The 13,850-nt window shown below is 46.1% G+C and overlaps 1 protein-coding gene across 4 annotated transcripts in view; it reads left to right on the forward strand.

Moving 5' to 3' along the window:
- Nucleotides 1-13,850, forward strand: part of NHSL2 (NHS like 2) — a 738,014-nt gene that overhangs the window by 334,152 nt on the left and 390,012 nt on the right. For 3 of the 4 annotated variants that reach the window (XM_063937040.1, XM_063937037.1, XM_063937038.1), the window contains exon 2: nucleotides 6,049-6,186. The exons of the other annotated variant lie outside the window; for it this stretch is intronic. In XM_063937040.1, coding sequence (XP_063793110.1) covers nucleotides 6,049-6,186 — 138 coding nt within the window. The remainder of the gene's footprint in view (nucleotides 1-6,048; nucleotides 6,187-13,850) is intronic. 4 annotated transcript variants of the gene reach the window in all.

The following is a 13,850-nucleotide window of genomic DNA, read 5'->3' on the forward strand; positions in this document are numbered from 1 at the left end:
TTCTAAGTCCCAATCCGGGAATTTACTAAGCACCAATCTCGGCAGTGTCTGGTCTATTCGTAATGGTTTGAATGACAGCTTTCCGAAATACGAATGAATAGACCATCGGTTAAACGCGGCTGTTATTTCATAGAATACGGCCATTCACTATTCATCCGTATTTGGGTGATACAATGTAGCGCCTATGCGCTCCATTGTAACCAATGGTGGGAACTTGTCGGTCAGCGGTTGACCGAAAGTAACCTCACCTTTGACCGCCAAGTTCCCACCATTGGTTACAATGGAGCGCATAGGCGCTACATTGTATCACTGCCGTGTGGTGCCTCACAGACACTAGAGGAGCACACAGCCAATCAGGAGGGTGCCACGACGTGGCGCTCCCTGATTGGCTAAAGGAACCCCCTTAGTCAGGAGTCAGGGGGGGGTCCTGGTATTCGGGGAAAGGGGTCCCATGTGAAAACATGGGGCCCCTTTCAGTGCGTGGTCGGGTGTCCGTTTTTTTATTTTGCAAAGTACGTGGATTTTACAAAGAACAGAAGAGGACCGATCTACACTGGATTATGTGAGTATAATTTTTCCCACAGGTACCCCATGGATTCTACATGGAGAAGAGGACCGACCCTCGTGTGAACATAGGTAAGTATGTATGTATGTAGGTGTGCATGTATGTATTAAACTTATACTTTCAAGGTGTGTGTGTCCTGTTTTTATTGGGGTATTTTTTTAGTAGTAGTACTACAGGTACCAGCGGGCCCGGTTTTCCACCGCATGCTGGTACTTGTGGTTCTCCAAGTACCAGCTTGCGGGGGAGGCTTGCTGGGACTTGTAGTACTGCTACTAAAAACAATATTCACATTTTTACAAAAAGGCTATCAGGCCCCCATCCGCTGCCCTTGGATGGGGGGGACAGCCTCGGGCTTCACCCCTGGCCCTTGGGTGGCTGGAGGGGGGGACCCCTTGATTGAAGGGGTCCCCACTCCTCCAGGGTACCCCGGCCAGGGGTGACTAGTTGGGGTTTTAATGGCACGGCCACAGGGACCGACATCAAAGTGTCCCCCGGCTGTGGCATTATCTCCCCAGCTAGTGGAGCCCGGTGCTGGTTTCAGAAATACGGGGGACCCCTACGCTTTTTGTCCCCCGTATTTTTGGAACCAGGACCAGGCGCAGAGCCCGGTGCTGGTTGATTAAATATGGGGGAACCCCTGTCATTTTTCCCCACATATTTTTTCAACCAGGACCGGCTCAAGGAGCCCGAGGCTGGTTATGATTAGGAGGGGGAACCCCACGCAATTTTTTTCTGAATTTTAAAGACTTTAATGACCTTTTTAAGGTACACAATGAAGCCCTGCACGGATCTCACAGATCCGGACGGGTTTCCTTGTGTTTTTTCAGGCAGTGTTTTACTCATCACTCCTGTAAAACACTGCCTGATATTACGAATCACATCGACATTGGAAAAAACGATTGTGCAAAACTCGGCAGCTTAGTGAATGACCGTATCAGGATTCAAAAAGTTGCAGTAAAATGCACCCGATACCATTCGAGTTCAAACACCCTTCAAAACGGACAAAACACGAATATTAGTAAATAAACCCCCAGGTGTCAAGCCGTGTGTTGCCTCTGTGAATCTGTAATATGTAGGGGTAAGGATGGCAGCCACCTAGAAACAATCCTCCCTTATACGTCACCTGCTGTGCATTCATCAGAAGTCAGTGTCAAGTTGTGAAACTTTGGGTAAGATCATAAGTAGTCCAGTGACACCTAAATCCCTTCTTCTTCTTGTACCCAAGCTCCTGCAAGCCACACCACCAACTCTCTCAACGTCAACTTCCTCTTCAGTCAAGAACGTCAGTAGTCCTGCAGGCCATGTCACTGGCAAGACTGAGGAGTCCTCTCCTAACCGGGATTCCTCCGGAGGATCCTTGAGTGGTACGCCTGCTGTTGCTGCCGCTGCTGTTGTTGCTGCTCGGAGTCAATCGTCATCCCACAGGGGAAGTCAGAAGACCACTTGTACTACTTCAACTAAGCAATTGATTGTCCAACAGTCCTTTGTGAGGAAGATGAAATATGACAGCAGTCATCCTTTTGCAAAGCGGATAACTGAGGCCTTGACAGCTACAGATGGGTCCACATTTATCTTGACCTTTAATAGGATTAACTGAGACTGGCCAGTCGAACTTAATCCCCTGCTGTAATGATTTAAGCCCCTGCTGTATTGTTCTCTGTATTGTATTGCAGCTGAGAACAATAGATGAGTGGTTTATGCTAAATAAGTCATGTTGTGCCTAGGCACAGAAAACTAGTCAAGATAACCGTGGAACCATCTGTATGTTGGTGTTACACATACGTCCGGTATCCGCTATTAGTGCAGTGGAACTTAGAGAATTGTTTGAGGTACTGTGTCCCCGGTATCAATTCCCATCTATGTTCCACTTCACTAGGCAGGCGATACCGAGAATGTACAGAGATGGCAGAAAAAGTGACCTCAGTGTCCTAAAAAATACAGTTGTACACACTGTCCACTTAACCACGGACATGTGGACAATTGAAACAGGGCAGACTAAGGACTATATGACTGTGACAGCCCACTGGATAGATGTATGGCCTCCAGCAGCAACAACAGCAGCGGCACCAGTAGTAGTATCTCGCAAACGCCAACTTGTTCCTAGGCAGGCTACGCTATGTATCACCGCTTTCCGTAAGAGGCACACCACTGACAACCTCTTACAGAAACTGAAGGACATCATTGCACAATGGCTTACCCCAATTAGACTCTCCTGGGGATTTGTGATATCGTACAACGCCACCAATATTGTGCGTGCATTACATCTGGGTAAATTCCAGAACGTCCCATGTTTTGCACATACAATTCATTTGGTGGTGCAGAATTTATTTTTTAAATGACAGGGGCGTGCAGGAGATGATGTCGGTGGCCCGAAAAATTGCGGGACACTTTCAGCATTCAGCCACCGCATGCCGAAGACTGGATCGCCATCAAACACTCCTGAACCTGCTTCGCCATCACCTGTAGCAAGAGATGGTAACGAGGTGGAATTCAACACTATATGCTTCAGAGGATGGAGGAGCAGCAAAAGGCCATTCAAGGCTATACATCCACCTACGATATAGGCAAAGGAGGGGGAATGCACCTGAATTGAGTCAGGTCATTCCCCTCATCAGGCTTTTGCAGCAGCAGCTGGAGAAATTGAAGGAGTAGCTAAGACGGAGCGAATTCGCAAAGTATGTGGGACTTGTGGATGGAGCCCTTCATTCGCTTTGCCAGGATTCAAGGGTGGTCAATCTGTTGAAATCAGAGCACTACATTTTGGTCACCATGCTCGATCCTAGGTTTAAAGCCTACGTTGTATCCCTCATTCCGGTAGACACCTGCTGGTGAGAAAATTGTCAACTCAAGCGGAACGTGACGCGTCAACAGCTCCTCCTTCATTTTCTCCCGCAACTGGGGCTGCGAGGAAAAGGATAAGATGTCCTATACCACCCGCTGGTGGTGATGCAGGGCAGTCAGGAGCGAGTGCTGACATCTGGTACGGACTGAAGGACCTGCCAACGATTACTGACATGTCTACTGTCACTGCATATGATTCTGTCACCATTGAAAGAATGGTGGAGGATTATATGAGTGACATCATCCAAGTAGGCATGTCAGACAGTCCGTACGTATACTGGCAGGAAAAAGAGGCAATTTGGATAAAATAAATTCCTCCGGGAAGACCTTTACCAGCAATTGCCTCCAGAAAGTACACAGGGACCTGTGATGGTGGATTCCAGTAGGGACGAATTAATACTCTGTGAGGAGGAGGATGTACACAGTGAAAGGGGTAAGGAATCGGAAGATGAGGTCGACATCTTGCCTCTGTAGAGCCAGTTTGTGCAAGGAGAGATTGATTGCTTCTTTTTTGGTGGGGGCCCAAACAAACCAGTCATTTCAGCCACAGTAGTGTGGCAGACCCTGTCGCTGTAATGATTGGTTTGTTAAAGTGTGCATGTCCTGTTTATACAACATAAGGGTGGGTGGGAGGGACCAAGGACAATTCCATCTTGCACCTCTTTTTCTTCTTTGCATCATGTGCTGTTTGGCGACTAGTTTTTTAAAGCGCCATCCTGTCTGACACTGCAGTGCCACTCCTAGATGGGCCAGGTGTTTGTGCCGCACACTTGTGTCGCTTAGCTTAGTCATACAGCCACCTCGGTGTAACCTTTTGGCCTAAAAACAATATTATGAGGCGTGAGGTGTTCAGAATAGACTGGAAATGAGTGGAAATGAATGTTATTGAGGTTAATAATACAGTAGGAGCAAAATTACCCCCAAATTCTGTGATTTTAGCTGTTTGTCTTTCTAAAAAATCATCCAGATCCAAAACCAAAACCCGAAAGGGTGGTTTTGGCAAAACCAATCCAAAACCAAAACACAAGCGGGGAATTAGAACCAAAACACAAAACATGAAAAGTGCCCCCCGCACATCTACTCATAGTAGTTTACGTTATACACCCTTTATTCAATAAATATTAAAGTGGTAAGAACTGCTCCTAACACAAAGAAAGAGTAGTCAAAATGACAAATAATGACACTTCTAGTGACAAATCTTTATAATCTATGCCTGACCCTAGATGAAGGGGACATTCCACAGTTGCATCATTGCTCACCAGATATAAGTGATATAACTCAACTACTCACAAAATATAAGAGTTTATTATGCAGGGATCTTTACAGCATATAATTTCTGCATTATATATATGTTTCTTAAAATATATAATATTACATCACATCACGAAAATGGACAGCAAATGTTTCTCTACGAAATTACTTGAGCAAAAGGGGAACTACAGTTTCTGTTGGTAGTTGTTTAGATTTCAGGAAACTGCTTTTAAGGAAGGAAATGAATGGATTGTGAAACTATTGCTTCACCTTCAACATACTGTACTTCAGCGTACTACAGATGTATACATCTGCCATCTGTTTTACACATTTCATAATGTATATACCCATAGGACAGTAAGTGAAGCAGATTATATACATTCCGCATTATGATCCTACAGAGTTGAGTTTCTAGTTCAATTTGTGCTTGTGACCTGCAGTAATGCACAATTGGGAAACCTGTGTTTCTCCATTAACCCTTCCACAGATGTAAAGAGATTGCATTTATATGAAATAAATGCAAACCTGGTACTCCAGGACTGCTGTAAAACAATTATAGCCCTGAGCCTGTTGGATGCTGCATTTTGTAACAGCGATGGGGCAGTGATGATGCTTGGAGATGGTACTGAAATTAGATAAAAGTGTGGGGCTCAAGGGCATGTGGGGTAAAGGTCCCCATACATCTACAATGGATTGCCACAATTTCCTGATCCCCCAAATAAGGAATATTCAACAGGCGTAAAGCTCTCGATTCCTCGGTCCCGACCTGAAATGGTCAGGACTGGCAAATTGTGGATTTTTAACAAGAAGAATTTCACTGATTCCCCAACAGATTGACGATCATCAATGGACACCGATCGGAACCAACGGTTTTGGTCAGGTCAGGGAATAAACAAAACAGCGGCTAGATGTATGGGGGCCTTAAGTTGGAGGTCTGATTACCAGGTGGTGTTTCAAGGGGCTTGTGGGGAAACTTTGGAGAAAGCATCAGCAGGTTTGAGGGGCATGTGTAAGTAAATTTTAGTAGTGGTCAGCCGTGAGGTGTGCAGAGATGAAGAAGGGAGCAAATTAGGGGAGGGGAGGAATGTGTGTGTTTAAATTAAGTATTGTTTTATTTCTGAGATTAAGGGTAATGGGTGGTCATCTTCAAGGTTACTGAGTTTAAAATTTGAAGTCACCGATTACTGGTGTAATATCTTGATGCCATATAATAAATGATCTTATTAATGATACAGTATACTTATTTGTTACTATGAGGTACATCTTTCATTTGGCAGCATTGCAATTTTTTTAAAGAGATTAATTTATAATAAAGTGTAACAGGAACAGACAGCGTGAAGCACCATGAAGTGGTCTCTTGTAACACATTTATTCATGTTCTAAATTTGCAGCTGCCTCTTCTGTGGACCATTCCAAGTTGAGCAACTGGCAGCAGCAGCCTGTAAATGTGTTCCTGTCTTCTAAACGACCTCCCTGTGTAGAAGAGCTTCATCAGGAAGCTGAACTCAACCTGCAGAGTCTTCTTCAAGGTATGAATGTGAAATTGTGAGAAGTGATTATTTTCAAACGTAGAACAATTTAGCAACAAACTCCATTTTGAGTGCTTCTTCAGCTGTTTCAAATCTATGTTAACCCGGGTACAGACTAGAGCGATATCAGAAATGATGTGCCATTTTGTAATGACAAATCGTCTACATCGCCTAGTGTATAAAGGTGATTTGCGCGCTCCCACATTCGCTTGCAACGTTGTCAGGTTGGCCATGCTGCGCAGCCAACCAGACGATTTGGCATGCAACCTGGTGTATGCTAATGAAGGAGGAAACGATATATAGTTCTGTCGTTCATTAAATCATGTAGTGTGTACTGGCAGGCTCAAGGGAAATCTTCCCTTAACCCCTTCAGTGGTTTGCCCGGAAATCTTCCGGGGTTGCCAGCGCCCCCGGAAGATTTCCAGGTATACTACTGACTGTTTCCCCAGGGACAGCCATGCAGCAGTGTGCACGGCGCCCGGGAATCAGTATACTCCATTATGGAGTTTAGCCCGCCCCCCGGAGTCCTATTGGCTGGGGGACGGGCTTAGCAGTAAAATGGCTAATGCTGATTCCCGGGCGTCGCAAGGCGGCAGTAATCAACGCTGGGGCAAGCATCCCCGCGGGCATTGATCGTTGGCTATTACCTTGCCCTGCCCCATCTGTTGCCCCCCACACCTCCCCCCACCTGCACCTCCCCCCCCGCTCTCACTTCAGTTTAACACCCCGCCCCCCGGGGTGTGTTTTTAAATTAAAAATTTGCCACTGAAGCGGTTAAATCAGCACCGATTTGCGGTCGCTCCAGTGTACCCTGCTTTAAAGTGAAAACGGATGAATATTTTTTTAAAATAATAGTTGTAGAAATTTAATAATTCTGGAACATGGGACATCACTATTTCTTTTATAACATACTGGCTAAACACCCATGATTCGATACAGAATTTTAAGTATTTCCGTGCATATAACTTTCATTTTGAAGGACTTCCTGGTAAACTAATTAGACTTACAACATGACATGCTCTGCCCGCCACTGCTAATCTTTGTCAGGCCACACCTCTATGCGGGTCTTCCCCGGACTGATGCTGTCAAAAGGCTGGCCCCGAGGATAATCCTACTCCTTCTCTGCCCCGTCCCGTCTCTGATGCTACCCTGCTCAGTGCTGTAAATGCTGGGACGATAGGACAAGGTCCGCCCACTGTATATTAAATATGTAAGGTTTGCAGGGATAGGCTGACTCTATTCCAAAGGGCCCTAGGTCTCCTTGCCTAGCTTCTCACTCTTATTAGGGCTCCTCCTTTAAGGTAAAAAGGTAAAGATTTTCGCACAACACTTACGGTCACTGTCAGAGCTGTCAGTACCCTTTACACAGCAGATAAGCAGTTGCTGACTATCAAGCTTTACTTTAATGCAGTGAAAATATTGATCTCTCCTTTCCTCCTATTGCTCTCTGAGAGGTTCACAATGTTTAGTTCAAGTGACAGGTTAACCTCTGATAAATGAGAAATGATCCTCTCTTGACTGGACTGGAAATAGGTTGGTTAAGTACTTATATCTGAAATATATGTATATAAAATGTAAATACCACTGACTCATCACACAATCTCCTGAACCATAAGGCTGGACTTCCTTTTAGAGCAGTCCATTATTCAAATAGTGGAGCCACACAGTGTTTAGGGGCAGTGGATTCACTGTCTTTTCTAAACTTTCAAGTTGACATCGTAGGACTTATTTAGGACTCCTTAATGCTTATACATTACTGTGACAATTTTCTCTTTCTCTTTTCAAATTTTTTTTATTTATTTTTGTGATAATTAACCCGTTTAAGTATATACTACAGTACACTGTATCACTGTTTTATATGCCTTATTTTTACCCATGTTGGTAAATTATTGTTTCTAACACGTGAAAGTAAAAGTAAAAGCTTTACAGCAGAGGTTTCGGATCCAATTGCATTCGTATCATTCCAGGTTTAAGTTATAAGTTACAAGTGTATGAAACCACCATATATTAGAGATGAGGGGGTTCGGTTCTCTGAGATCCGAACCCCCTGAACTTCACCTATTTTACACAGTTCCTAGGCAGCCTTCCCGACTTGCTCGGTTAACCCAAATGCGCCCGAACGTCATCATCCCACTGTCGTATTCTCGTGAGATTCGTATTCTATATAAAGAGCCGTGCGTCGCTGCCATTTTCACTCATGCATTGGAGATTGAACGGAGAGGACGTGGGTGCGTTCTCTCCCTGAAAAGCTCCGTAATCTGTGCTCAGTGTGCTGCAAATATCTGTGCTCAGTGTGCTGAAAATATCTGTGCTCAGTGTGCTGAAAATATATACATTCTCTGCCTGAAAAAGCTCCCTATCTGTGCTCAGTGTGCTGCAAATATCTGTGCTCAGTGTGCTGCATTGTGGGGACTGGGGACCACCAGTATATAATTATAGTAGTACAGTACAGTAGGCCATTGCTGTATCTTGCAGCTCTGTGTCAAGTATACTATCCATATCTGTGCTGCATTATTGTGAGCAGTATATAGTAGGACAGTGCAGCATTTTGGTGACCAGCAGTATACATATAGTACAGTACAGTAGGCCATTGCTGTATCTTGCAGCTCTGTGTCAAGTATACTATCCATATCTGTGCTGCATTATTGTGAGCAGTATATAGTAGGACAGTGCAGCATTTTGGTGACCAGCAGTATACATATAGTACAGTACAGTAGGCCATTGCTGTATCTTGCAGCTCTGTGTCAAGTATACTATCCATATCTGTGCTGCATTATTGTGAGCAGTATATAGTAGGACAGTGCAGCATTTTGGTGACCAGCAGTATACATATAGTACAGTACAGCAGGGACGTGCGTGAGCTAAATAGCTCAGGAGGCACTGGCTTGCACCAGTGCCAAATTTACATGCAATATATGAGCCAAAGTATACATCTGGGCATTATACACAGGTGCAGCAGTATAAACTCCAAGAAATTTGGTGAGTTTTGATATGAGATGTACGGAAAAGTTAGCCAGGTGAGGCACTGCCTCACCTGCCATAGACTTCTTACTCCAGAGTTTTGGCTATAAAAATTATTAGAATAATGCAAAGAAGATATTTCAAACATATTCTTTGTATTTTCCATATATTTTATACAGTCAAAAATCTTGCACAAACGATAGTATGACAGGAAAGGCTCTGTCTCACCTGCCTCACCCCACCGCACATCACTGCAGTACAGTAGGCCATTGCTGTATCTTGCAGCTCTGTGTCAAGTATACCATCTCTGTGCTGCATTATTGTGAGTAGTATATAGTAGTGATGTGCACCGGAAATTTTTCGGGTTTTGTGTTTTGGTTTTGGGTTCGGTTCCGCGGCCGTGTTTTGGGTTCGAACGCGTTTTGGCAAAACCTCACCGAATTTTTTTTGTCGGATTCGGGTGTGTTTTGGATTCGGGTGTTTTTTTCAAAACCCTAAAAAACAGCCTAAATCATAGAATTTGGGGGTCATTTTGATCCCATAGTATTATTAACCTCAATAACCATAATTTCCACTCATTTTCAGTCTATTCTGAACACCTCACACCTCACAATATTATTTTTAGTCCTAAAATTTGCACCGAGGTAGCTGTGTGACTAAGCTAAGCGACCCAAGTGGCCGACACAAGCACCTGGCCCATCTAGGAGTGGCACTGCAGTGTCAGACAGGATGGCCCTTCAAAAAAATACTCCCCAAACAGCACATGACGCAAAGAAAAAAAGAGGCGCAATGAGGTAGCTGTGTGACTAAGATAAGCGACCCAAGTGGCCGACACAAACACCTGGCCCATCTAGGAGTAGCACTGCAGTGTCACGCAGGATGGCCCTTCAAAAAAATACTCCCCAAACAGCACATGACGCAAAGAAAAAAAGAGGCGCACCAAGGTCGCTGTGTGACTAAGTTAAGAGACACAAGTGGCCGACACAAACACCTGGCCCATCTAGGAGTGGCACTGCAGTGTCACGCAGGATGGCCCTTCAAAAAAATACTCCCCAAACAGCACATGACGCAAAGAAAAAAAGAGGCGCAATGAGGTAGCTGTGTGACTAAGATAAGCGACCCAAGTGGCCGACACAAACACCTGGCCCATCTAGGAGTGGCACTGCAGTGTCACGCAGGATGGCCCTTCAAAAAAATACTCCCCAAACAGCACATGACGCAAAGAAAAAAAGAGGCGCACCAAGGTCCCTGTGTGACTAAGTTAAGCGACACAAGTGGCCGACACAAACACCTGGCCCATCTAGGAGTGGCACTGCAGTGTCACGCAGGATGGCCCTTCAAAAAAATACTCCCCAAACAGCACATGACGCAAAGAAAAAAAGAGGCGCAATGAGGTAGCTGTGTGACTAAGATAAGCGACCCAAGTGGCCGACACAAACACCTGGCCCATCTAGGAGTGGCACTGCAGTGTCACGCAGGATGGCCCTTCAAAAAAATACTCCCCAAACAGCACATGACGCAAAGAAAAAAAGAGGCGCACCAAGGTCGCTGTGTGACTAAGTTAAGCGACACAAGTGGCCGACACAAACACCTGGCCCATCTAGGAGTGGCACTGCAGTGTCACGCAGGATGGCCCTTCAAAAAAATACTCCCCAAACAGCACATGACGCAAAGAAAAAAAGAGGCGCAATGAGGTAGCTGTGTGACTAAGATAAGCGACCCAAGTGGCCGACACAAACACCTGGCCCATCTAGGAGTGGCACTGCAGTGTCACGCAGGATGGCCCTTCAAAAAAATACTCCCCAAACAGCACATGACGCAAAGAAAAAAAGAGGCGCAATGAGGTAGCTGTGTGACTAAGATAAGCGACCCAAGTGGCCGACACAAACACCTGGCCCATCTAGGAGTGGCACTGCAGTGTCACGCAGGATGGCCCTTCAAAAAAATACTCCCCAAACAGCACATGACGCAAAGAAAAAAAGAGGCGCAATGAGGTAGCTGTGTGACTAAGATAAGCGACCCAAGTGGCCGACACAAACACCTGGCCCATCTGGGAGTAGCACTGCAGTGTCACGCAGGATGGCTCTTCAAAAAAATACTCCCCAAACAGCACATGACGCAAAGAAAAATGAAAGAAAAAAGAGGTGCAAGATGGAATTGCCTTTGGGCCCTCCCACCCACCCTTATGTTGTAAAAACAGGACATGCACACTTTAACAAACCCATCATTTCAGCGACAGGGTCTGCCACACGACTGTGACTGAAATGACTGGTTGGTTTGGGCCCCCACCAAAAAAGAAGCAATCAATCTCTCCATGCACAAACTGGCTCTACGGAGGCAAGATGTCCACCTCATCATCATCGTCCGATTCATCACCCCTTTCACTGTGTACATCCCCCTCCTCACAGATTATTAATTCGTCCCCACTGGAATCCACCATCTCAGGTCCCCGTGTACTTTCTGGAGGCAATTGCTGCTGGTGAATGTCTCCACGGAGGAATTGATTATAATTCATTTTAATGAACATCATCTTCTCCACATTTTCTGGAAGTAACCTCGTACGCCGATTGCTGACAAGGTGAGCGGCGGCACTAAACACTCTTTCGGAGTACACACTGGAGGGAGGGCAACTTAGGTAGAATAAAGCCAGTTTCTGCAAAGGCCTCCAAATTGCCTCTTTTTCCTGCCAGTATACGTACGGACTGTCTGACGTGCCTACTTGGATGCGGTCACTCATATAATCCTCCACCATTCTTTCAATGGTGACAGAATCATATGCAGTGACAGTAGACGACATGTCAGTAATCGTTGCCAGGTCCTTCAGTCCGGACCAGATGTCCGGACTGCCCTGCATCACCGCCAGCGGGTGGGCTCGGAATTCGTAGCCTTTTCCTCGCACCCCCAGTTGCGGGAGAATGTGAAGGAGGAGCTGTTGACGCGTCGCGTTCCGCTTGACTTGACAATTTTCTCACCAGCAGGTCTTTGAACCTCTGCAGACTTGTGTCTGCCGGAAAGAGAGATACAACGTAGGTTTTAAATCTAGGATCGAGCACGGTGGCCAAAATGTAGTGCTCTGATTTCAACAGATTGACCACCCGTGAATCCTGGTTAAGCGAATGAAGGGCTCCATCCACAAGTCCCACATGCCTAGCGGAATCGCTCTGTTTTAGCTCCTCCTTCAATGCCTCCAGCTTCTTCTGCAAAAGCCTGATGAGGGGAATGACCTGACTCAGGCTGGCAGTGTCTGAACTGACTTCACGTGTGGCAAGTTCAAAAGGTTGCAGAACCTTGCACAACGTTGAAATCATTCTCCACTGCGCTTGAGACAGGTGCATTCCACCTCCTTTGCCTATATCGTGGCCAGATGTATAGGCTTGAATGGCCTTTTGCTGCTCCTCCATCCTCTGAAGCATATAGAGGGTTGAATTCCACCTCGTTACCACCTCTTGCTTCAGATGATGGCAGGGCAGGTTCAGGTGTTTTTGGTGGTGCTCCAGTCTTCTGTACGCGGTGCCTGTACGCCGAAAGTGGCCCGCAATTCTTCTGGCCACCGACAGCATCTCTTGCACGCCCCTGTCATCTTTTAAATTATTCTGCACCACCAAATTCAAGGTATGTGCAAAACATGGGACGTGCTGGAATTTGCCCAGATGTAATGCACGCACAATATTGCTGGCGTTGTCCGATGCCACAAATCCCCAGGAGAGTCCAATTGGGGTAAGCCATTCTGCGATGATCTTCCTCAGTTGCCGTAAGAGGTTTTCAGCTGTGTGCGTATTCTGGAAAGCGGTGATACAAAGCGTAGCCTGCCTAGGAACGAGTTGGCGTTTGCGAGATGCTGCTACTGGTGCCGCCGCTGCTGTTCTTGCAGTGGGAGGCAATACATCTACCCAGTGGGCTGTCACAGTCATGTAGTCCTGAGTCTGCCCTGCTCCACTTGTCCACATGTCCGTGGTTAAGTGGACATTGGGTACAACTGCATTTTTTAGGACACTGGTGACTCTTTTTCTGAGGTCTGTGTACATTCTCGGTATCACCTGCCTAGAGAAATGGAACCTAGATGGTATTTGGTACCGGGGACACAGTACCTCAATCAAGTCTATAGTTGCCTCTGAAGTAACGATGGATACCGGAACCACGTTTCTCACCGCCCAGGCTGCCAAGGCCTCAGTTATCCACTTTGCAGCAGGATGACTGCTGTGATATTTCATCTTCCTCGCAAAGGACTGTTGGACAGTCAATTGCTTACAGGAAGTAGTACAAGTGGTCTTCCGACTTCCCCTCTGGGATGACGATCGACTCCCAGCAGCAACAACAGCAGCGCCAGCAGCAGTAGGCGTTACACTCAAGGATGCATCGGAGGAATCCCAGGCAGGAGAGGACTCGTCAGACTTGCCAGTGACATGGCCTGCAGGACTATTGGCTTTCCTGGGTAAGGAGGAAATTGACACTGAGGGAGTTGGTGGTGTGGTTTGCAGGAGCTTGGAACCAGATTTAGTGGTCAGTGGACTGCTTCCGCTGTCACCCAAAGTTTTTGAACTTGTCACTGACTTATGATGAATGCGCTGCAGGTGACGTATAAGGGAGGATGTTCCGAGGTGGTTAACGTCCTTACCCCTACTTATTACAGCTTGACAAAGTCAACACACGGCTTGACACCTGTTGTCCGCATTTGTTATGAAATAATTCCACACCGAAGAGCT

This window comes from Pseudophryne corroboree, chromosome 8 (assembly GCF_028390025.1).
Source record: "Pseudophryne corroboree isolate aPseCor3 chromosome 8, aPseCor3.hap2, whole genome shotgun sequence".
Classification (NCBI taxonomy): Eukaryota; Metazoa; Chordata; class Amphibia; order Anura; family Myobatrachidae; genus Pseudophryne; species Pseudophryne corroboree.